The following is a 25,352-nucleotide window of genomic DNA, read 5'->3' on the forward strand; positions in this document are numbered from 1 at the left end:
ACAAAAATAGCCGCTGGGGGCCACGCCTGTGTTTTGCTCCACACCATTAGCTGTCAGGGTAAGATTCCCAGCCTATGTTTCGGCTTGTGTTGTCGGAAGTGTACGAGATGGGCCAGGTATTATGTGGAGAGTGTCATCTTTACTGGCGGACTATGTCCAGCAGGCTGTCTAAAGAGTGAGTGCGCCAGAGGAGGGAAGATATACACACAAAAGAGAGGGCTTCTGGTCGGTACCACATATCCCCTAATGCACTACTTGCGTTCTCAAGCTGCTTGCACACCTGCACAATAGGTCACAATACATCCTGTGCATGCTTATTGTTGTAGTCAAATAGTATCTGTGATGTGCCACGTGGCGCATTGGTAAGACGCCCGACTATTGTGCCAGAGTACCCGGGTTCGATCCCAACCACTGGCGGCTGCGTTTCGATAGAGGAGAAAAGAAGTGGCGTCCATGTGCTGTGCGATGTCAGTGCACGTTAAAGATCCCCAGGTGGTAGAAATTACTCCGGGGCCCTTCAATACGGCCTTCTTTCTCTTTTTCCACTTTCACTCCCACCTTCCTCCCTTTCCTTATGGTGCGGGTCAGGTGCCACAGAACAAGTGTGACAGATACTGTGCCTTTCCTTTCCTGTGAACGAATTATTATTAGTATCGGTGATGCAGACCAGACGGATCACAGAGCGAGGAACGAAGGGTGCAGAGAAGCCAAAACGGTAGTGCAGAAGTAGAAAGTGTTGAAATGGAGTACTAAGTGAGAGAGCAGTGGCTGCAAAGCGGCGATATGCTTTACAAGACAGGGGAGAATTTCTAACTTGAGCCGTTATCCTTGGTCATCGTTATAGATATGATTTAGCATCAGCTGCAGAGACAACCGATGCCGGGCATGAGCTTGAGCCAAGGATGCTGCATGTGAGCGACCTACCTGAGCTTGTAAGCTGAGGAGACCGCGACAGCATTAATACTAACTGAATAATTTGTGGGAAAGGGGCCAAGACAGAGTTTTAAGGTGAAAGCCTTTAAGCTGTCATCGTTGTCAGCAGGTGCTGTCGGTAGAGGGTGCCACATTTTCGAGGTACATAGTTAAAAATAAATAAATAAACCTTGTCTTCATTGAGAATCGAACATCCATCCCTTGGATACCCAGACAAGTGCTTTACCAACTGCGCCATGCCCCACATCGTGAAACGTTCATCATAATTCCCCTTGTTGTGCCATGAGGATGATACTGGGATTCCGCGGGTGAATGCTGGTTGTGTTCGACAAAGGGTGCACGATGTACCATCACCACAGTTCAGGACGTCACTAGGCGATTCATGCATATACGAAGCTGACTCCGCTGGGCGTCAGATCCAGGCATCCATTCGGCGCCTTTCATTTGGCACTTGCTCAAACGCCACAGCACACAGTAAGCAGAAGCAGACCCAGATGTTTAGGAGGTGTTAGTACAGCAGGCATCACTGGCATTTGAAGTTGATTTGCAGGATAAAAAAAGTGCAGTGTCTGTCACAATTCTGCACGGACACATGTATACCACGCCATAAAGGAAGGGAGGAAGGTGGGAGTAAAAGAAGAGAGGGAGATAGAGGTGCTGTAGTGGAGGGCTACAATCCACCGCACTACAATGGCTTTCGCCTCATTGCACTTTAGTGGTCCAAAGTGCCCTCTAAATTTTTTATCTTCATGGTATTGGCATCTTTCCGTGCATAATCATTATGATGTGCTAGCTGACGCACATTTTCCACGTTCAAATTTCTGTAATCAGATTTGTGTTTTGTTACCTTTTCTAGCCGACAGAAGCTCAGTTTCTAGACTCCACCTTGCAGCTTGAAGGATGCACTCTTTTAGACAAGACTCCTCTGTGCCAGAGTGTGTTGTACAAGCATTGTTTGGCCCCCATTGCAAGGCAGGTGTCGTCCTCGTCTCTCTCACCCAGGGTTGTTCGAGCAGCGTGCGGCCGAGTACCTCCTAGATCTGGAGCAATCCGGCCGAGGGCTGCGGCAGCTGGGCAAGAAGGTCCGCACCATCGGTGAGTGTGCGCTGCAGACACCGTGGTCCTCACTGTCGTGTGCCCACTCAAGTACAAAGGGCGCAGATTTCATTGGTGGGCAGTTTTGGGATAGTGACAGAGTTTTGTGCAAAAGCATTGCATTCAATCCTGTCTGTGTAGAATAGATTCTAGTGTGAGCTGTACAGAAAACAGAATAAAGGAATTTTCTGTTCCCCCATAGATTATGGCAAGGCAACAGGAACAAAAGTCTCGAGTTTCATGTTCTCTATAGAGTCGAACTCTGATATATCGAACTCGAAGGGGGTTGCGAGATAGTTCTATATATCAATAATTTGATATACAGAAATCGGCTTGTTATGGCACTTAGGATGCGAAAAAACGATACCTTATTTGTCACGTAATCAACCCACTCGCATAATGAACCCACCCTCCATTTTTGCACCCGAAAATTTGAAAAAAAAAAAAGTGTTAAGACCAGCTCGCTCACATGCAAGCGATTGAGTGATCTCAGTGACGAGCAGCAGCGACAGGGCGAAAAATTTCCAACTTGTTGGAACTGCATCCCTCACGCTGCTCGAGCCACCGTGGCAGCTCAAAACAAGGTTTCTATGTTGCCGCGGTAGAAATTGTGAGCGTTTTCGCTTGCATGTCGATGGCGCGCGCCACTTCGTTTCAGTCTCATCCACATCTCATTTTTTGGCAGCGTGCTAAGATGCTGTGCAGCAATAACGTCACGGCATGTTTATCGTTTTGATAGCTCCTGCGGTGGCGGGGAGCGAACTTGGCAGAGTGCCCGTGATGACTTGATTGCACAAGCCTGGTTCGATTATCACGCCACTCTTGGGGTGGGCGTAGTCCACTGTCACAAAATCATTAGAAGTGTAATAGCTGCAAATGCCGTTTGAAGCGAACAATGCTAAAAGCCGGTGTCATGATCGCAGCTGACCGTGTGCTTTCGTCGATTCATACATGCAAGTATAAATGACTCCCACAAGAGAAAAAAAAAATGCCGCCCTCTTAACGTTCGCATCTGTCATACCTTGCGCTACGCCGCGCGTACAGCACAGCAGTAAGAATGGACTACTCTTGCAAAAAAAAATTAAAGAAAAAGATCTGCTGCTTCTTTACCGTCCGCAGGCGCCATAGCCACGTCAGCCGCCGCGCGCAGAGGGTTCGCAACACACACTGGAGAAAGCGTCCGACGTTCTGTCTGAAAACAGGCTGAGCTGGCTTGGCGCATGCGTAGCACGTGCTACTGCGAACGAAGGCCGGAAGAGATGGAGAGAAATCGCTCGGCAAAAGAATGGGCACATCCTTGCACTTCGCTCTGTCGCAGTTTTCCCTTGTCGTCCCTACCGGTTCTCTATGGCTCATTCACCCACATGGCTTGCAAACGTCACGTGCTGGCGCACGGGAAACGATAACCGCTGATGCACGCGCCTTTGGGGAATGGGCACGGTGCTGCCCTAGACCAGCTGTCGCCGAACTGTCCCCTCTCATTCCTTCTGCGCATGGCTTGAAAACGTCACGCGGCAAACGGCCGAGGATGATGCGGAGTTTAATATATCGAACGACCAATGAAATTGAGTCCGATATATGATGCGGCTTTTCTATACTTTTACATGGAATTTTCAAGGGGATATTCTGTGAGTTCGATATAACCGAAATTCGATATATCCGGGTTCGACATATCATGCAACTCTGCAAATTCATAGAATTAAAAACTGGGCTTGCCTTTGACGTGGACAGTTTTCAATTTCACGATATAACCTTATGCCCTACAAAGAACATGAACTACTGATAAAATATAACTCTTCTGCTCCAGGAACAAACACAGGATCCACTTATATTAAATGAATCAGGATGACCCTCAAGCTCAATCAAGGTTGAACTGGGACTTAGGGTGCCTCGTGACAAGTCTTGCTTAGTGTATAGTGTGCTACGGTGAACTGGTGCATGACCACTTGGCTTACTGACTGTTTATGACCATGTTACTGACAAGTTGCTAATTATGTGTCATAAATTAAATACAGTTTAATAGATAACTTGATTGAAAATTCTGTCGAGTGGTATATTGTTGGATAGCTTATGTCGAGTATAATTTCAGTACGCTTAGTGGAGACCTTAGTCAGTTACTGTTAATTAGTTAGCCGTGATTAAAATGAAACATTTAGCTGCAGCACCCCGTCATATATCGTTCGACAGCTTGTACTGAGCACAATTGCATGTCCTAATTATTTACCTTTAATTAGGTACCTGTGATGAAAAATTTATCTCTCTGCTACGTCATTCTTTTTCTGCTTCATTGTAACCTAGATGATCACATCATTGTGCCAACTAGTTTACCCTGTGGTATTGCCGATAGCAAATTGTCCATGGCTGTACTGTTGGTATTAACTAATGTGCTTGTGAAATGGCACAAATACATATGTGCATGCAATGGAAAGAGGGTGAGAATCTAGCATAAGTGTAAGTGGCTGCCTTGTGCCGTTTGTGCAGGTGAGATGTTCAGGAACCTCAAAGCTTTCCAGCGTGAGTGAAGGAGCAGCAGCAGCTGACTGTCCTGCCATGCCACCACTGCACACAGTCTTTCAAGTAGGAAGTTGAGCTGCTGTACAAGCCAAACCAAGCATCATCGAGGACCAGGGAATTAACCACTGTGGTATATTGTGAGACTGTGAAGTGATTAAAAGAGATTTTTACTTTTATAAGAGCCATGTTGTTTGTCAGTTCCTGTTCACTTCATTGGTTGCCCTTTCAGGGAAAGTTTGGCTCTTGAGGAGCCTTTCAAAGCATGCCTTTGCCAAGCATTAATATGTGACTTACATGACTTGCACCGGGGTCTGGCCACTGCCGACTTTTCTCTTGCTTCTTTGTTGCATCATCCATACCAAACACACCAACTTGACCTCACACTGTATACTTCTTGCCTTATTAGAAAAAATTTTGGATTTTTTTGTCACACTATTGGAACTAATTTCCTTCAATGCTTCCGGGAAAAATGACCTCAGCGCTGATAAGATGCCAAACATGGGGACACCAAAGGACCCTCCGGTAGTCGCTGTGACTCCTGCAAGTACAATGGCAGGCTGCGGTAACAAGCCGTTACCTGGAGCTCGCACTTGGCCGCAGAGCAACGTGGACAACACTCGGGCAGCTACCCGAGCTAAAAGATGCAGAGCAGGCTATGGATATGCAATAGGAAATCGTCCCTAACACACCCCGGCTGATCAAACTGCCTGGGCTGCTAGTCAATGAACCGACGGCAAATAAGGTAAGGGCCGCCCCTAATAAGCTAGCTTCTGCTTCTCCGACACCAGCCTTGCAACAAACCTTTAGAGTGCATATCAGGCCAACAGTGCAGTTTGATATCACACAGATACCTACCAGATCTATATGGAGAGTGATAGACGCAGCACTTGGTACCATAGGTTACCAGGGATTTGTAAGCCACAGGGTATCTAATGCTGCCACAGTGCATTTAGCCACACTTGAGGATGCACACAAAATGATTGCAGTAATACAAATTGCAGTCACGGCAGAAGAATATCTTTCTGTCCAGACTTATTTTGTGTCTGGTCCGAACACTCGGCGATGTGTCGTCTAAGACCTAGACCTACAAGATTCCCCGGAGAGGGTGGCCAGAGGCCTCATATCAGGAACACATACTGTGTTAGCCGCACATCGTATGGGGAACAGAGGCACTTTTCTGATCACATTGCAGGGGCCAGACAATCTTCCGGACAGATTTTACTACAACGGCCGCATATTGAGACCCAAAACATGCAAACCTAGACCGGTGCACTGTTATAGGTGCTACAGAGAAGGCCATATGCAAAAAGTTTGTCCATATGGAGTTGACCCAGAATACATAACTGAATCGGGACAGGTAAAGTTCAAATGCGGCCTATGGAGATCTGATGATCACGATATCACTTCCTCTGGATGTTCGACAAAAAAGAAAAAGCTTGAGTTAAAAAGGCTGGGCGACAAACAAAGTGCACCGGTAGTGGTTAAAAACATTTGCAGCTCTGGCCGAAGAGCTGTTTGATGATGATCCTGAAGAAGAGCCTGTGGCGGTGGTTGCACAGAACAGTGCATCTTTTTTTTCCACGCTGAAGAATGGACGACGCACAAAAGGGACCACGACAACATTCACTGCTGATAATTTTCCGGAACTTAAAGACTGCACAAGCCAGCAGGATGCAATAGAAAAAGAAATGGCGTTGCTTTCAGCACAAATTGTACAGCTCTGACAAAAGAAAGCGCATATAGCTCAACGCTGAAAGGAGAGCTCAGAAAAACAGATACGCTTGTAGGCAGTATGACAGCAAGGTTAGTGGATGTTCCGAATTGTAAACCTGCCGCTAACACAACAATATGGGAGGCGGTACAAGACACACGCAATGGATAGTAATAGCCGAAACAGTTGGCAAGAGATTACACAATGGAACTACAGAGGACTCTCTAATAAAGTTGGGGAAATCAAGACAAAATTATTGTACGGCAAGCTGCATTCATGGGCGTTCTTGATACAGGAACACAATAGCATATATTCAATAACAAGATATATAGAGTACCAGTGTCCTTCTATCCCTGATAAACCAGCAAGAGCAGAGGCCGAAACGCCTAGAAAAGCTGCCGTCTATATTAGGGCCAACATTCCCCAAATGTCACGATTTGAGCAAGTGGTGCAGCACACAGCGGGAAGTAGTTGCTGTACTCACGCGTCCGAACAAAACGCCCCTTATATTAGTGCCCGCGTACGCTCGGCCAAGAAACGCAGTACTTAATCTTGGATGGGCTAAGCATATTCGCCATTAATACCATGGCATTGCAATACTAACCGGTGGAGATTTTAACGCTCTGAACACTGTATGGAGATATGATTATGATTCTAAAAGGGGTGATCAAGTTCATACTGCCTTCACAGAAATGGAATTTACACTGCTAAATCATCCAGGAGTCGCAACACTACCTGAAACACAAACACTCACCAGACGACGTGATGGAAGGGCCCTGGTGCACCGCAATGGCAGGCGGAATTAGATGCGTGGGGTAGTGACCATGTCCCCATTAGTATTGTTCTTAATTTGGAACATATTGTGACATATATGTTCTGCCTCGCTGGACGTTGAAGAAGACAACGATCAGCAACAGTGACTCAGAAGAAGACTAAGTGATAGCAACTGTTGGTGCTCGACGGGACATTCACGCGTCTTCAGCTGTTGTGTTCATTGCCACGTATCATCTTCGTGGAGGTGAATCAAGATCCCCGTGTGCACAGAATAGCCCATTTACGCTGCGAAAAGCTAGATTTGGGCAGTGGCCGCCACCTATCTGGGCTCACGACGACACCAACAACGATCACTATGACCACCGAGGCAGCCCTACCATCGCAGCAGCATCGGCTCAGCCTGTCATACGAAGATCCACCACCCTCCCATCTTTAATGGCGAAGACAAGCAAGATGTTAACGACTGGCTGGATGGGTACAAGCGCTGCAGCAAAAACAACCACTGGGACGCGAGCATCATGCTGCCGAACTTAATTTTCTATTTGGCGGAAACAGCTCGCACGTGGTTCCAAAATCACAAACAATAGCTAGTGACCTGGAAAATCTGTAAATAAAAGCTCAGGACTTGTTCCTGTTTGTGAAGAAAATTCGAAAGAAAGCTTCTGTAACACATTGGGATGGTGTACGACAGGATACTCGAACTCATTCAGTTAGCCCAAATACTCGTTACCACCCTTCAAAGGGTACTCAAGGATCGCACAATTTCAACTACAGTGAACGAAGATTAGTCTACTCTTAACCTGCACCTACTAGAACTTTGGGCACGCCGAAAACGGGCCGAGATACAGGCTCGTCGGCATCCTGAAGACGTGCTAAGAAAAATTGAGGTAGACAGAGTGACGGCACAGGCACGGCGATATGAAAAACAGCTGGCTCATAGGAGATGGGATGAATGGTACAGACGTTTGGGCTCAGGAACGACCAACAAGGCACTCTGGAGGACTTTCCATGGCATGGAAAAGAGGCGGCAGGTTAAAGATCATGCGGAAAGTATTAGACTCGCATTACAGCTTACAGCAGAGGAGAAGGAGACTGCAGATCAGGCTGCTTCCCTTTTCTTCCCGAACCGTGCACATTATCCGGCACCTTCACTGACAGTGAATGTGGTTGATAAAACAGGGATAACATCACCATTTACCGAATTGGAGTTATTGGCTGCTATAGAAGAAGCGAATGGTAAAACTGTGCCTGGACATGACGACATTCCTTATTATCTCTTCAAGAATTTAGAAGGAGCCGCAGTTAGCTTGTTGGATGTGGTAAATGAGGTACGGCAAGGAGAAGACATTCCACTTGGCTGGAAACACTCGATGGCAGTCCCAATACCAAAGGCTGGGAAACCTCCCACAAGCCTAGAATCTTTGCGGCTTATCTCGCTAACACCCACAATTTGCAACATCTATGAAAAGATGACAGCCACCCGCCTGTCATGGTGGCTGGAAAGTAATAAAAAATACCATGCTCAACAAATTGGGTTTCGAACAAACCTTGGCACAGAAAATGGACTGGCTATGCTTGCTGAAGAGGTCATACACATGCACACTGTAGTGGTTACCGACGTGGCGAAGGCATATGACGTGTTACATGCCAAGATTGTTAGCAACATGGAATGTATGGGCATTCCCTTGTAGGTCATAAAAGCAGTACATAATCTGCTTAAGGACATGATGTTTTTATCTGGATGAACGGAAATCAAATTGGCAATAGAGGCTTTACAAAAGTTAGCGCCATCTAGTGAAAAAAACAGAAACTGTGCGCGGCGGCCATGTTTTACTCAGTCCGCCCGCGCCTCCCATCGAGTACGCTGTCAACGTGCGCCTTCGTAAAACCCGTGCATGCACCGAAAGGTGCATTAGTATGCTCACAAGCGATTGCTTCATTTTTTAACATCACAGCAGTCGCTGTTAGCTCCAAGCTCTATTCGGAATGATGCCAGCATGTTGTTGCGTGCCCTTCTGCAGACAGCGCACCGTCATAGACGCGCACGGAATCAAGGTATACGCGTGTATGCGACCGTTCGTTTGCAGTCCTAATCGGCTTTACAAGGGTCACTTGCATCATGTTAAGCATTACTGCACGTCCCTCTGACTGGGAGCTAGCTCACAGAATGTGCTACCACCTAAAACAGCAAGGTTAATTGTTTTGCGCGCTATGGAGCCTTGTGAACTTGAAGGATAAACTTATGCTGCGATGGAGGACACAGGAGAAGAGCAATGCATGTGTAACGAATGCTATTGTGCAAATACGTTCTTTGAAACATTTTGTACGTAGGTTACATTTACCATTGTGTATTTGATTTAAGACACGGGCATGATTACCGATACTACTTTTTACAGTCGTACGAAATGGTAGTGCTTGGTGCAGAGAGCAATACGGTTGTCTAGTGCGCCCGAGGTGCGTGTTTCAAGCGGCAAAAGCAAGCGGCTGCCAAACCCGCGGCGTCTAGAAAAGCAGGAAAAGATGACATCCCAGTAGTGTGTTGTAACATGCTCACGTACAGCCCGTTTCGACCGGTCCACGTCCAGAGCGCGCAGCTCAGGTTTTATACCTGCCTGCGCGGCCGATAAAATAACGAAGCGTGCGCTTCACTTTTGTGTTTTTTCGAGTGACCCGATGGATCGCTAATTCACAGTTACCTGAAATTCACTGGAATTTTTAAATATGTCGATTTCTTGTTTATTCCCTCTGTCAGAAAGTAAACATTTGAAGCCGTAATCTCATATGAAAGCGCTGACATTGGAAGCTTCGAGGAACTCGGGGAGGAAGAACTTGGCTGAAACGAAAAGAAATTTGAAAAGTCAACTCACATTACTGCGAAGTGTTTGTGCTTTGTGCAACTGGCTGTGTTCATAAAATTAGATTTATATTATATCATATCGTTATAGAAAAATTAGGGGGTCACTTAAGCTCCGCCGTTAAAGGTATAACGCGACAGTGTCTCTCTCATACACATACGCACGATGTTTTTTTTTCTTCGCGTGTTATATTTTAGCTCTTTTATTTATTTATTTATTTATTAATTGATTGATTGAATGTCCTTTATTGAATGGGAAGGCTCATGGCCATGGATGGGGATAAAGGGGAGTAGACATAATCTTCATTGTTTATTTAGGTCGTCACTCGAATCACATTGCTCTAACCAGGCCACTAAGCGAGCCATACTTGGCAAATATCATCTGTGTGTTTGCATCAGTTTCTAGAAGGGAACGGTAGTTCAGGCGGTAGGGTTCGATCTCGGGGCGTCCAGTAGAAAAAGCAGGGCATTCCCAAAGTAAATGAGATATGCCGCCGCAGGTTAGAGTCGTACAGTGGGGGCACGTAATCATTTTCTCTTTATACTGACGCCAGCGGGCCATAATATGTGGCGTGTAAGCCGCATGGGCGATGAGCTTATTCAAAAAGACTTCTTGACTTCGGGTGAGGTGGGTTCTTCTCGTAAAAGGTGGGTCTGGTGTGGCCACCTGCATGCGATGCTGACTGAGGCTACGAAGACTGGTCCGAGTATAGTGCATAAGGGCAAGAGAAGGGGTGAGTTGCCCGCCCAAGGTCGAATAAGGATGAAGCAAGGGGGGTGGGGAAGTAAATGTGGACATCCCACCTGCCAAGGCAGCCGCGGCGTGTGCCGCCGCATTGCCCCCTGATTCGTCCGAGTGACCTGGGGTCCAGTGAATAGCGACAGTTCTGGTCGCGAGTTGGTGGCGTTTAAGGAGGCGCTGTATAGCCGTAGCTGTTGCATCTTGTGAACCCGGAGTAGCGATTTCCTTGTAAGCTTCAAAGGAATCAGTAAGAATACGTAGTGACCCAGTTCCGGTGCAAGGCACTCCTGACAAGGCTCCCCAAATCGCGAGGAGTTCAGCGTGAAGAGGGGTACCCTGAGGTAGATGGCAGGCATAAGCGCCTGAAAGGGAAGGGTTGTCATCGCATACCCAGGCCATAGATGCGAATTCGCTTGTAATGGATGCGTCGGTGTATATGTCAGTCGTATCGGGGATTCGCTCTTGTCGGTGATGGGCAGCTAGGAGCTCCCGGGGAATGACAAAATCGCGGTTTATAGGTCGGCGATGGACGCGTGTGACTACTGGCATCTCCCAAGGGGGAAGTGATGCATATAGGGCTGGTGTTTTGTCGTTACGCTGTTCATCCCAGGCCAGCAGGCGACGCCCCTGGACAGTGTTCTCTAGACGTATTCGATGACGCGTCTGTGACTCGGTAACGATGGTAGTGAGCGGTGGAAGAGCGGCCAAACGCTCAAGTTCGGCTATAGGAGTGTGCTTAGGTAGACCGGTAATAGTGCGCAGTGTAGCGCGATGAAGGCGTTCGACCTTAGCGAAGTCAGTCTTCGACAGTTGGAGGACCGGTGTACCATAGAGGATTTTTCCGACCGCCGCTGCTCTGGCCATCGCACGGCAGGCATGCTGCCGCGCACCGCCATGCCGGTTGGACAGGCGACGAATAGTATGTAGCAGTGCTGGCCAAAGGCGTTGTAACTGACGAACCCATTTCTGGGGGCTGTTGCAGCTTGATATGGGCAGGCCAAGAATGCGGATTTGCCCATTTGAGGAGGTGATGGTGTTGCCTCCGATGTGAAGATGGATCTGCATACTGGGGTTGGTTTTATGTTTTCCGTCGATACTTTATTTTATTTACCAAGTACTGCAGGCCCTAACTGGGCCCTAGCAGGAGGGGCGAAAAGAATACAATGCAGTGAAATATGAATTCATCAAAAGTAACATACCACACACAAGTGTAGTAGGTTATATGTTATGTATGTTATATTTCTATGTTATGTATGCTATGTTATATTTCTATCATTAGTTTATTTATTTTTATTTTATTTGACGTTTTATATTTTTATACACCAATACGCATGCGTCAGCAACAACCGGCTTTCCATTCTGAGCAATTTGACACTTTTGAACACATTCTTCAATTATTTCAATTAATCAATTACACATTCTAAATTTTCTTCCGTAGCATCACCAAGCACTGGTTTTTCATTCTGACAGCTTTAAACCCTTACTTTCCCATTTTTCCTTTTTTTCGTTTTTTTATTTCATCAATTGATCAATTAGTTACAAAGATTTTATTAACTCGTCATCGCACATCAATCAATATTCAATCACTGGAAGCACAAATTACCATGGCACATTTTTTTTTTTAAGCAGCCCCCGATTATTTCCGAGACAAACTATACTGCGTCGACGGCATGGGAAGGAAAGTGCTAAGCGCCAGTCCAACTTACGTCAAATTACGCATGATCCTTTTACCATAAAATAAAATGCATCCTCGCTCATTTCACCTACCAAGTATCTTCCAGTGGGATGAGCGACGGTGATTGCGCAAACCAAGCGAACAAACTCGCGATGATCTCTCATAGGCATTTAAGTAAACAGCAAAGGCGCACAGACAAAAAGAATCCACATTACAGAACTCTGGATACTGTACCTGGATAGGGATGACGCTGCGGATTTCCGAGGAAGGAGCGGGGGGGTTGGGGGCATGCACGACTCGTAGAGCAATTTGTAACTGCGCTCGGCAGCGCAGCCGGTGGGCCCCTCCACGTCTCGGCTGTCAAAATACGCTCCTAGGCGTCTCTAACAGAAACCGCCAGGGACCGAACAGAGGTCCAAGCACAGCACACTAGGTTAAAACGTGAAAAGTGCGAACAGAACGGCGAGCGCTGACGGACGGACACGAAGCGAACGGATGGAGTGAACAAAATATGGCGGCCAGCGCGGGATCAGGGTGCCGCTCATGGTTGCCAGACGTACTTTTGTAAACCCTCTATTACACCTCGAACAGAGGTGTGCCACAACGGTCAGCGTTAGCACCTTTGCTATTTAATATTGCACTGATCCATTGGCGTGAAAATTAGCTGAAATACCAGAAGTGCGGTTCATGATTTGGTCTGCTCATAAACAACTTGAGAGACATAATCGGTATCTGCAAGAGACTTTAAATACCATAGGTGAGTATGTATAAGATGCAGGTCTGGAATTGTCACCTCAAAAGTCCTGCTACATTTATTTTGCAAACAAGAATGGAAGAAAACAATTGGCAACGCAAAGAGTCGCGTGAAAGATTAGAGATCAGGCTTTGCAAAAGGTGGACGAGTTGAGAGTTCTAGGCCTAGAAATTCACAAATCCGGCAAAAGAACACAATGGCTTCATAAGGTGAAAAAAGTAGCTGCGACTTCCTTAAACTTGATAAAACGCATTTTGTCTCGGGAAGGAGGAGCTCGAACGGACATATCAAGACATACAATCGGTGTTGCAGCCGAGGATACTATTGTGACGTAGTGGTGACGAGGTCGACGACACAAATGAAGGGGTCGATGATTGCACTAAAGAAACTCTTTATTTGGGCTGACTTGCGCCCGCAAAAGAACTAAGCAACTCGGCGGCGGCGATAGAAACAAACGTGCTCGTCGATCGTCGAACAAAGAATGCCCGTCACACTCGGCAACGCTCAATTTAAAGGCCGCACAGAACAATCTAGATAACGTCCAAACAGCTACTAGCACGGGCTGGAACATTGTGGAAAGACACCCGAGTGGCCGGAACCTTCGAGACAGATCTCGGTGCATCTTGTGCTACAACAAAACTGATAAAGGTGTGACTCGCGACATCGAGCATTAACAAACAAAGATTACGGAACCGATACGCGGTCCAGAATCAGAGTGATAAGCCTGTGCGCCGGCGGCCGCCAAAAAACAACAAATACTGTTTGAAGGTTTCGCGGCACTATATCAGACCCAATTCCAGACTCACGAGGCGGCAGTGGGCGAAATTGGAAACAATAAATAGAAACGCAATGCGCAATATCACGGCCTTACCAAAACTTACCCCATCCTTATTCTCCAAGAACTTGCACACATCAGTAAATTGACAGAATTAATTGAACGAGAGGCAACAAGGTATACGAAGCGAAAGTATGTTATGCCCATAGCATCCTTGTCACTTTATTGTAATAAAGTGACAGAACACCACCAATGGCTGACCGCCCTCCCCTTCCTTGGGAATTCACGACTATTACGACAAACAAGCCACTCGGCTTCTTAACAAAGAAAAGCTGGCATCCCGACCTCATGGTTGATGCACTTCCAGGTACCTGCACTGTATATACGGACGCATCTATTATAGAAAATGGTGGTAGAACAACAGCTACTAGTCCAACACACAGTGAACTAAAGGTGCATAAAGAATATGTTTCAGAATACCCGGACCCGCTTGTGATGGAACTGTATGCAATCCATGATGCTATGGAGGCAATAAATAAAATAGATTCCATCACAAAAGCCCACATCTATACAGACTCCTTAGCGACCTAAAACAGCTGAAGAAAGTGACAAAGACGCTATGTGCAACCCAGGAAATCCACGCACTCAATAAAAAAACAAAGATACGCATCTATAGATACATCGGAGACAAGACTATGCTGAGAACGCTGAGTAGAGAAAAGTTGATCACCTCACACACGAAGTTCCAAACACTAATGCATCTCCCACCAGGCTCCCTTTTAATGCCCGCTCCGTTGTTCCCATCTTATCATCCTCTTTAAGGAAAAGTACACGTGCCCTCATTCCCCCATGTACATTCCCCTCCTTCATAACTTAACGAGATTGGAGGAGGTTTCCCTTAGAAGGATAAGAGCTGGTGCGGCCCTTACCCCGTTGTTAACATATGCCGATGGGAATCTCAAGCAGATATCGGACCAACCACATGCCTAGCTGCAGAAGTGTATGTTCGCCACCTGCTGCGGACTTGTGTAGGGACAAGGGCATCAAGGACACAGATTCTGCGGGAATTGGGATACGATAAGAGCGGGAGCCTACTCTGGTTCCTTGCGGAGAATAATTTACATGAGTTTCTATAATATGCCTTACGGCAAGCTTGCGTTAAAAAAACGTGCTCTCTAGAAGTTTTTGTTTTTGCAGCATGGAGCCGTCTCAATGGGCGTGCTTTGTGGCGTGCGGGTGCAGAAATGCGCTTGCGGTAACTGCAGGTGCACGCAGATCATGCCGATTGCGGGCTGATGACAGATGCGAGGCGTATTATGTGAATGAGATGCCACCTGCAGGAAATATATGTTACTATTTTTGGAGAAAATTTTTAAGTAAACAAGGATCGAACCCTCACCACCCTCATATCGACTCCACCCCCCCCCCCCCCCTTCAAGCGCACTGAAAAAGTGTGTGCGTACGTGACCCATAAATGAACCCATGACGTTTTTCGAGCTTTCACTGTTCCAGAATGTCGCGAAAATACGTTGGCCTTCACGTACATAAGCGGCGGACATTGTAGACAACTAACGCCCGTTTTTGCGGCCTTTATTGCTCCCCGTCCAAATCGGAATTTGTGCACATACGCCCCTCTCATCAAAGTGAACAAACAAAATCGACCTCATCATTAACAGTGGACCCATACCCGAACACGACGAGATCCGAAACATTGTAGAGCTGACACAACACTGGTCAAATTGCGTAAAGTGGGGGACGGTGGGCCACATGGTCCGCCGGGTTTCGAACAAGGCTTCGGACAATCCTGAGTGAAGAGCGTGATCTATGTTAGAATGGATGAACTCTTTGTAGCACCTCATCGGGAGTCGCGGCTAACTGATATCATAGCGTAGGAATGAACATACACGTTCGACGTGCATATAGTCATGAGCCTGTATATCGACGTCCGCCGTATCTTTACGAGAATAGAATGGGTAAGTCGGACGAACCTTTAGACACTTCGTTCGAACAAGCGCAGGGGGTTACGATGCAAAGACGCCTTGCGGCTGGCGCATGCATTTGTAACCAGTCGAGTTCTATACTCGGCTCCATACCTCCACCTGCCTGCGCAAATTTGACAAGAATGCACCATATCTGTAAAATATTCAAGCGTGCCCTCGTCCTCCCGGTCAACACCTCCAAGGAGCGCCTACTTGGCCTGGGGATGGTGAACACCTTTATTGAACTGCGAGAGGCACACTTGATGAACCAATACACAAGGCTGTCTAAAACGCTGTCAGGTCGCCATCTCCTTGCCCGACTACACATTCAGAAAAACACGTACATATATCCAGAATGGAGATAGGCTTTGCACGTACGCCACTTTCAAGTAAAAATGACACAAGAGGACTATACTGGCAGACGTCTCGCGCGGGCGGAAGCCTTGGCTCGCCACTATACGGACACAAAAATGGATTTGCAGCGCGTAGCCGGACAAGGACAATGACGGAGGAACAGGTAAGATGCACAGGCGTCTTACCCGTTCCTCCGCGATTAGTACCGGTTAGTACATATATGTGCGTCTTGTTCCTCCGTCTTTCTCCTTTTCTGGCTACGCGCTGCAAAAACTATGGAAAACCAACTATATACAGCTTGTCCTCTACAAACATGAAGTTTTCTATGTGGACGCTTCCGGCCCGCACGTCATGCGGGTTGATACACGGCCGCAGTCGTTTATCAAAACACTGTAATAATTAACGGATTAACTTTCCGTGCACACAACATAACACACGTGGAAGAGGTGGCCATCGCGGTAGACGTACGGGTCATATCATGACCGACTCGAGGGTTGCCTGCCGCAATATCGAGCAGGGTACATATATCCTACTTCGCAAGCAAACTTTTACAAAACAGCGATTATCTCGGTGCCCGCGCGCATCGTACGATTATCTGACTCCGGCTGACACATGGCCTCGAGGGAAACGACACGCCCGATGCCGCCGCACGCGCGCTCACTTTTCGGGCAACAACCTCGTCTCCCATCGATCCGGACTCCGAACCCAATCCCGCCTGCACTTTCAAATTCGTTTCTTGAAATCCAGCCATGCAATCTATCCTAAGCCCTGCAAGAACCTCACAAAGGCGGATCGTGCATTCTCCTTTGCATTTACTCTAAATCGTTACTGTGCCCGCAGTATTACAATACTTTGACCCCGCTTGCACGGGGAAATGGCCACACTCTGAGGAAAAGTCCTCGGACTTTTTCCACATTGTGTGGGCGTCAAAACATTGTATGGACGGCATTTCGTGGGGAAGGCAATGAGGCAGCAGACGATGACAGTATAGTGGTGATGACCCGGTATCTAAGTCGGAGTCAATGCTGGTGCCGTTGACATATCGCTTCATGTTTGACACATGCTCCAGGAAAATGTGCACACCGCATGGTCGATGCTCAGGGAGATCTTCGAGGCGGTATGTCACGGGGCCGAGTCGTTCAACGACATGGTAAGGGCCGTGGTATCGGGGATGAGCTTCGTGGCACGGCCAGTCGCACGGATGGTGCGGCGAACGAGGACCGTCACCGGACCGGAAGGAGGGAAGTGGTGGTGCTGCGTGCTGCCCACCGTGGTGCTGCCGCATTGGCCACTTGCACACGCGCATGAGCCGTGAGAAGGTTGCGATGAGCGTTGAGGCGGGCGTAACGAAGTCGTTGGGCGTAGTCAGTTGGTGACGCAGTCTGATGGGGAAGGCCCAACTGCGCGTCGAGAGGGATGGAGGGTGTTCTGCCATAGACGACTGAGAACGGCGTGACATGCGTTGTTTCTTGCCTCGCAGTGTTGAGTGCAAAAGCTGCTGCAGAAACAAAACGGTCCCAGTTTCTGTGGGACGGAGCCATGTAGGAGGCGAGTATATCCGTGAGGGTGCGGTTAACACGCTCCACGAGGCCATTGCACTGGGGATGATTGACGGGTGTAGTGGAATGTGCAATGCCGAGGAGCGGAGGGCTCGCTCAAATTCATGGGACATAAAGCAGCTCCCACGGTCCGTGATGAGGCGTCGGGGCACACCATGCCGAATGCTGTTCCGCAAACAAAACGGCATGAGCGGAAGAGGTGTCTGGAACGGGCAGTGCTTCGACCCACTTGGAAAAGTAGTCTATCGTAATCAGAATATACCCGTTTCCGGCGGGCGTCTTCGGGAATGGGCCCAAATGGTCCGGTCCAACCAGTTCGAAAGGTGAACTCGGCAGCGAAAAAGCCTGCGGGGGTGGCTTGGATATTCGTGTGGACGATTTCCGGTATTGGCACGTCTGGCAGGACGCAACGTGTTCCTTGAAGTCTCTGGGCATATTAGGCCACCAAAAGTGCTCCGACACTCGTGCGTATGGTGATGATGGTGAAGGTGATGATGGCTGTCCCCTTTTTAACGGGTCGCCTCCGCCTGTCGGCATGGCGGAGCCAAAAAAAAAAACAAAAAAAAACATAATAACAATGCAAACACACACACACACACACACACACACACACACACACACACACACACACACACACACACACACACACACACACACACACACACACACACACACACACACACACACACACACACACACACACACACACACACACACACACACACACACACACACACACACACACACACACACACACACACACACACACACACACACACACACAATATCTGTTCCACGTGACCACTTAGTTCACTCTGGCAAGGTCTTGCCGCGACCAAGGTGGCCAGCTGTGGGAGCGTCGTGTAGACCGCGCAAGACCTGCGACCTCAGTGTTGCTGGCACCACTGGCAACCACACGGGTGGTCGACCACGGAGCCGCCTCACATGACACAAGAGATTATCTTTAATTCGATAGACCCGGCGCAGTTTACGGAGACCTGCGCCGGCGGCGGTGCCAAGGGATTGGACTATGGCCGCAATGTCGGGATCTTGCGTTTGTGCAGTCCTGAAATCCGTCAAAGCCGTGTTGGGACAAGGGTGGCGAGAAAGGAAACCGATATCTTGATGGGCAGAACCACGCCGATGCACTATGGTGAAATCGTACTCTTGAAGTTGCAGTGACCAGCATGCAATCTTGACATTTAAGTGTTTGGCAGACTGCAGCCAAGTGAGAGCGCTATTGTCCGTGACTATGGTAAAATGACGGCCGTACAGGTAGGGACGGAACTTCTCGACGGCCCAGACAACGGCGAGGCACTCGAGTTCCGAAGATTGGCGGCGGCGCTCTACGTCGGAAAGCTGGCGGCTGGCATAAGCTAGAACTTTGTGATCACCAGACTCGTCTTCCTGCGCAGAAGGACAGCGCCGAGCCCACCTTGGCTGGCATCCGTGTGGGGGACAATGGGGGCCGATTCGTAGTAGTGGGCCAATGTGGGAGGCTTGAGGAGGGCGTGCTTGACGTCAAGGAACGCGAGCTGTTGGACCGGATTCCAACTCCACGCTGCATTCTTCTTCAGCAGGGCGGTCAACGGAGCGCTTCGCTTGGCAAAGTCCGGAATGAAACGACGGAAATACGAAGCAAATCCAAGGAAACTTTTGAGCTCCTTGGCAGTGGTGGGAGCTTCGTAAGCCGTAAGCGCTTTTAGTTTTTCAGGCTCGGGACGGATGCCATGCCGGCTCACAACGTGACCCAAGTACGTCACCTCTGCAAAACCGAAGAAAGATTTCTTTGGGTTTTAAGCGAAGCGCAGCAGAGGTAAGGGCTTCGAGGACGAGTTTGAGTCGCGTTTGGTGTTCTTCAAACGTAGCCGCGTAGACAATTACGTCGTCCAGGTAGACCAACGCCATAGTCCACTTCATAGTGCCTAAGACACGGTCTATGAGGCCCTGAAAGGTAGCTGGAGCATTCGAGAGACCGAAGGGCATACGGTTGAACTGGTAAAGGTCGTCGGGAGTCACGAAAGCCGTCTTTTCCGCATCATCGGGGTTAACAGGCACCTGCCAGTAGCCCGAGAGCAGATGTAGGGTGGAAAATAACGGGCTCCCTTCAGGCGAGCAAGTGCATCGTCGAGGCGGGGAAGAGGGTACACGTCGAGGTGGGTAATAGCATTTAACTTGCGATAATCAACGCAGAAGCGGAGTGTTCTATCCTTCTTGCGCACAAGGACTACAGGGGAGGACCAAGGGCTACAAGACGGGGCAATGATTCCCTGGTCAAGCATGTCGCATACGTGCTGCTGGATGACTGTCCGTTCGGCTGGCGCTACACGGCGAGGTTGGTGATGAATGGGCCCGCGGTTTTCGGTGTTGATCCGGTGTTGGGCCCAGGAAGTGCATGCACCCGAGTTCACCGGCGCTTAGAGCAAAGCAACTGCGATATTCGAGCAGCAAGGCCTTGAGAGAGGCAAGCTTCGCGTCGGTGAGGGTGGGGCCAAAGTTAAATGTTTCCCATGGTAGGACCGCCGGCGCTGGAGGATGCTGAGGCGGTGATTCAGACTGCGGAGACGCAACCGGTGATCCGGAGTTCAGGATTGAGGCTGTACCCAATTGAGTGCCAGGAGTCAGTACGAGAGGTGCGCGGCTGATGTTAAGCATAAATATGTGGGCCTCTCCTTTGAGCACAGGCAGAAGGCTTCGAGGGGAGGTCATCTCACGGGCTGGAGCTGAACACCGGATGGGTTCGAAAAGCAAATCCGCTGTGATCGGACTGTCAAGCTTGGCATACACCCACATTGCCGCACCGGTGGCAGAGTCACGGCGGACGCTACAGTCATGGTAGTGACGTCGATCGGCTTGACTTGACGTGGCCACTTCGTTGAGAGGTAACGCACAGATTCTGAGGCACACTTGGTCGCAGACACGAGGGACTGCCACAGGGCGACACCGAGACTGGAAATCCGGCTAAGCCAACCCGGCCCACGCAGAGTTCGACTCGCCCGTGGTTCTGTTGTGGTAAAATTAAGGACGACTCCGGCTTGCTGGCACCACCCGCACCCGAGGACCACTGGCCAAATAGGGCTGTCTGCTACAACAAACTCGGTGGAGAGGGTCTTTCCGAGCGCTGTCAGACTGACGATGACACGTCCGACTTGCTCCACCGGGGCGCCGTTAAAAGCTACGAGCCGGGTTTGGCGGCTGGATGAAGCCGGTGGGCTCGTTAACAATAAACAATTTGTCCAGCACATTGACAGCCGCTCCGGCGTCGACCAGGGCCTCTACGAGCCGATCAAGCAGAGCGACGTCGACGAGTACGTAGGGAGCTTCAGTTGTTATCGAAGCCGACGAAAAGAGGCGACAAGGAGAACGAAGGAGTGTGGGGAGTTCTGCCAAATCGTTTTCCAACGTCGGAAGGTTATCACAGTCCCTCGCGTAGTGCCATCTCAGGCCGCAGCGGAAGCAGGTCGTGAGGGTGTCGTTACGCCCGCGTCGGTTAGAGGCCACTGTAGTGACTGCCAATCGAGGAGTCTGCACCGAGACGGTGCACGCAGCAGACGGTGGCGATCCCCACGTGGCCAACAAAGTCCATTTCGCCTCGATGGCGAGCGCCATGGAGGCGCGAACGGACTCAGGACGCCCAAAACGGACCAAGCGCTGCACCTCAGGGAGTCGGATGGCGTCGACAAACGCTTCGGTGCCGACCAGGGCCACGACGTTCTGAGGTGCCCCCGGCAGCGACTGCAGAACCAGGCGCTCAATGGCGGCGGCGAGGTCCTGGTATGTCTCCCAGGGCTCTTGACGGTGGGCTCGCAGGCGGTGGTACTGCGCACTGGGTTGACCTGAAGCACTGTAGTGGTGGGACAGGAGGCCCACCAAGACGGTGCAAGAGCCCAGCTGGTCGGGCGGCACGTTCTGCAGCAGCTCAGTTGCGCGGCCTCTCAGTTTGGAGACGAGCATCCATGCCTTGCTCGTCCCAGCCTCTCGCCGTTGCAATACCTTCCAGTTGGATGCGGTAAGCATCCCACGAGATAGTGCCGTCAAACGTGGGTAATTCCACTACGTCCAATGATGTACCCGCGTCGAGCACGCTATTGGCGGCTACGACAGCAGGCCCAGCGACGGCAGGGCTGGAGGCAGCGGTGGCGGTGACGCCTAAAGACTCATGACCTGAGTTCGGCTCGGCTGGCGCAAGGCGACGGAAGTCGCGCCGGAGAGCTTCCATCTCCACAGCCTGGGCAGTTAGACGGGCCTCCCATGCGTCCATCCGCTGAGTAACTATATCCAGTAGGCGCTCAATACCGCCATCGAGCTGCTGCGAAGCACCGAACCCCTCCGAGCGTCTAGGTCTACCTGCGCCAGCCGCTGTGTCGTCGGCGCCATCGCCTGGTGGCAGAGTCTAGTCGTCTGGCACGTAGGGTCCTTGACTTTGGGAGCGGGTGAGCGGCATGATCCCACTTCTGACACCAAAATGTTGTGGGACGCTGTGCCCGCCTAGAGATATGCACAGAAGAAGGACACCAGGCAAACACCACTTGCCCCGGCGCTCTTCTTTTGTTCTCTAACCCTCGCGGTGGCGCCGCGCGCTCGTCTCGCGCTCGTCCCGCGCCTCTTCTTTTTCTGGCGCAGCGCTCCTCGCCGCGCGCCGTAACGATATATATATATATATATATATATATATATATATATATATATATATATATATATATATATATATATATATATATATATATATATATATATATATATTGTTATATATATATTTATATATATATGCAGATCAATTAAGGGGAAATGAGAGTGCTCGTTATAATACATGAAGGAAATAAGCCAACAGTCGGCGAGGCCAAGGAAAGCATTGGGGATTATGTTTATGTCTTTTTTTTAAATTTTTACTTCGATAATCACAGAAATGAGTAATGTAATCTGCTTAGGGGAAAGATAATTAAACACAAAGTAGAAGAAAAACAACGTGCCGATGGTGGGGACCGAACCCACGACCTCCGAATATCGCGTCCGGTGCTCTTCCAACTGAGCTACATCGGCCGCTGTCCCCCCCGCTACTTGCTTGGGTATTTATGTTGTCTGTATACGAACCTTGAGAGTGTTCACCAACGCCACCCTAGGCCATAGCGGCGGACGTAGAACGTCCTTTGTTACCGCCAGCGTCACGTAGAACGTGATCAAGAGCGAGGGCGAATGCTGTGCTAGAACCCTCTTACGCTACCTATGGCTTCACGACTGCCAGAACCGAGACCCCCGTAAGCTACAAGCAGATCAATTAAGGGGAAATGAGGGTGCTCGTTATAATACATGAAGGAAATAAGCCAACAGTCGGCGAGGCCAAGGAAAGCATTGGGGATTATGTTTATGTCTTTTTTTTTTAATTTTTACTTCGATAATCACAGAAATGAGTAATGTAATCTGCTTAGGGGAAAGATAATTAAACACAAAGTAGAAGAAAAACAACGTGCCGATGGTGGGGACCGAACCCACGACCTCCGAATATCGCGTCCGGTGCTCTTCCAACTGAGCTACATCGGCCGCTGTCCCCCCCGCTACTTGCTTGGGTATTTATGTTGTCTGTATACGAACCTTGAGAGTGTTCACCAACGCCACCCTAGGCCATAGCGGCGGACGTAGAACGTCCTTTGTTACCGCCAGCGTCACGTAGAACGTGATCAAGAGCGAGGGCGAATGCTGTGCTAGAACCCTCTTACGCTACCTATGGCTTCACGACTGCCAGAACCGAGACCCCCGTAAGCTACAAGCAGATCAATTAAGGGGAAATGAGGGTGCTCGTTATAATACATGAAGGAAATAAGCCAACAGTCGGCGAGGCCAAGGAAAGCATTGGGGATTATGTTTATGTCTTTTTTTTTAATTTTTACTTCGATAATCACAGAAATGAGTAATGTAATCTGCTTAGGGGAAAGATAATTAAACACAAAGTAGAAGAAAAAACAACGTGCCGATGGTGGGGACCGAACCCACGACCTCCGAATATCGCGTCCGGTGCTCTTCCAACTGAGCTACATCGGCCGCTCTCCCCCCTGCTACTTGCTTGGGTATTTATGTTGTCGGTATACGAACCTTGAGAGAGTTCACCAGCGCCACCCTAGGCTCAGTTGGAAGAGCACCGGACGCGACGCGATATATATATATATATTGTCATGCACTTCCCGCGGTCCTTATTGAAGGAAGATGAGGTTTGGCGGAATAAGGAGAAGAGGACGAGGAAGCTGGATCTGTCCGCTGTGGTGTGCTAATCTCCAGCGTATCCTACCATCTGTGTAAATAAACGTCGTAACAAGTGTGGTGGAGTTTGCGGGCTACAGATCACCACGGAACCTCTCCTACTTCGCCGGAGCAGAAGAATTGCTGGGCTACCCCCCCCTTCGGACGGAGATGGCGCAAGCAGATGGTTCAACGCAGCACACGCCAGCAGCTCATCCGACCACCGCACAGCCTTATCGGGAACCCCGGCACTTCTATGGCAAGCCCGGAGAAGACGTGGATGACTGGCTCACCCACTACAATCGGGTGAGCAAATACAACCGCTGGGATGCGACTACCAAGTTGGCGAATGCGGTATTTTTTCTTGAAGAAACTGCGCTAACATGGTTTGACAATCATGAAGCATCTCTTACCACCTGGGATTGCTTCATGGAAGAAATGAGAGCGGGATTTGGTGATGCCGATGCTCGAAAAAAAAAGCGCCGAACAGACTCTGGCTCAACGAGCGCAAGTACCGGAGGAGACCTGCACAACTTACATAGAAGAAGTCCTCAAGCTGTGCAGAATAGTTGATGTTCGGATGACTGAGTAAGACAGAGTGGGTCATCTCCTGAAAGGAATAGCGCAAGACGTGTACAACTTTCTTATCTGCAAGGACGATTTAAATACCACCGCTGATGTAAGACGACACTGCCGCCCGTTTGAATCTTTGAAGCGACGCCGTATCATTCCGAAGTTTGGTCGGATGCCTAATGTGACAACTGTCGCTAGTGTGGATGTGTCTGAAACGACAAGCCTGGCAGATACAATTCGCCAGATCGTCCGCGAAGAGCTTCGGAGGCATCAAGGTATTGGGGGCCACGTCACACCCGTCTACAGGAGCACCTCTTCGTCTGACAGCCCATCTTCTACCTGTTATGATCCCTCTGCTACGTCTCCTTCGGACACCCGATGCTCTGCTGCTCATCGCCCGAAAACCCAGCCTCTCAACATCAACGCCTACAACAGCGAGCACTCTCGTCCTCCTCGTCGACCACATCCAGAGCATGAAACGTTTAATACAAGCGACGACGAACCTTATTCATCGAATGAACGTGAGCCGCCAGTGTGTTATGCCTGTGGGATGATCGGCCACATTTCCCGCTTTTGCCGCAACCGTCGTCCGTACCAGCGGTATCGCCGACAGTGGGTGAACTCCCGTACAAGGCTTCCTGCTGAAAATGATGATTCATATAGAAGGACACCTGGCCGGAATGAGCACAGATCAACAGCTAGCCGACAAGAACGCAGAATGGTGCTGAACCGAAACGAATCACCGGCCTCTGACCGTAGCTTGACACCACCATCTCGGCGCCTACGACAATCCCCTTCTCCCCGACGACGTTCGCCACCTCCGGGAAAC

The 25,352-nt window shown here is 49.4% G+C and overlaps 1 protein-coding gene across 3 annotated transcripts in view; it reads left to right on the forward strand.

Moving 5' to 3' along the window:
* LOC146192599 (DENN domain-containing protein 2D-like) overlaps window positions 1–4,723 on the forward strand; it is a 72,970-nt gene extending 68,247 nt beyond the window's left edge. For all 3 annotated transcript variants that reach the window (XR_014706766.1, XR_014706765.1, XM_084602496.1), the window contains 2 exons: window positions 1,936–2,028; window positions 4,510–4,723. Coding sequence is in view for 1 of the 3 variants with exons in the window: in XM_084602496.1 (XP_084458622.1) it covers window positions 1,936–2,028; window positions 4,510–4,550 (134 nt within the window). In the remaining 2 variants the exon portion in view is untranslated. The remainder of the gene's footprint in view (window positions 1–1,935; window positions 2,029–4,509) is intronic.
* The last annotated feature ends 20,629 nt before the right edge of the window (window positions 4,724–25,352 follow it).

The sequence above is a fragment of the Amblyomma maculatum genome, chromosome 4, assembly GCF_055883805.1.
Source record: "Amblyomma maculatum isolate TAMU_Amacu chromosome 4, ASM5588380v1, whole genome shotgun sequence".
Lineage (NCBI taxonomy): Eukaryota > Metazoa > Arthropoda > Arachnida > Ixodida > Ixodidae > Amblyomma > Amblyomma maculatum.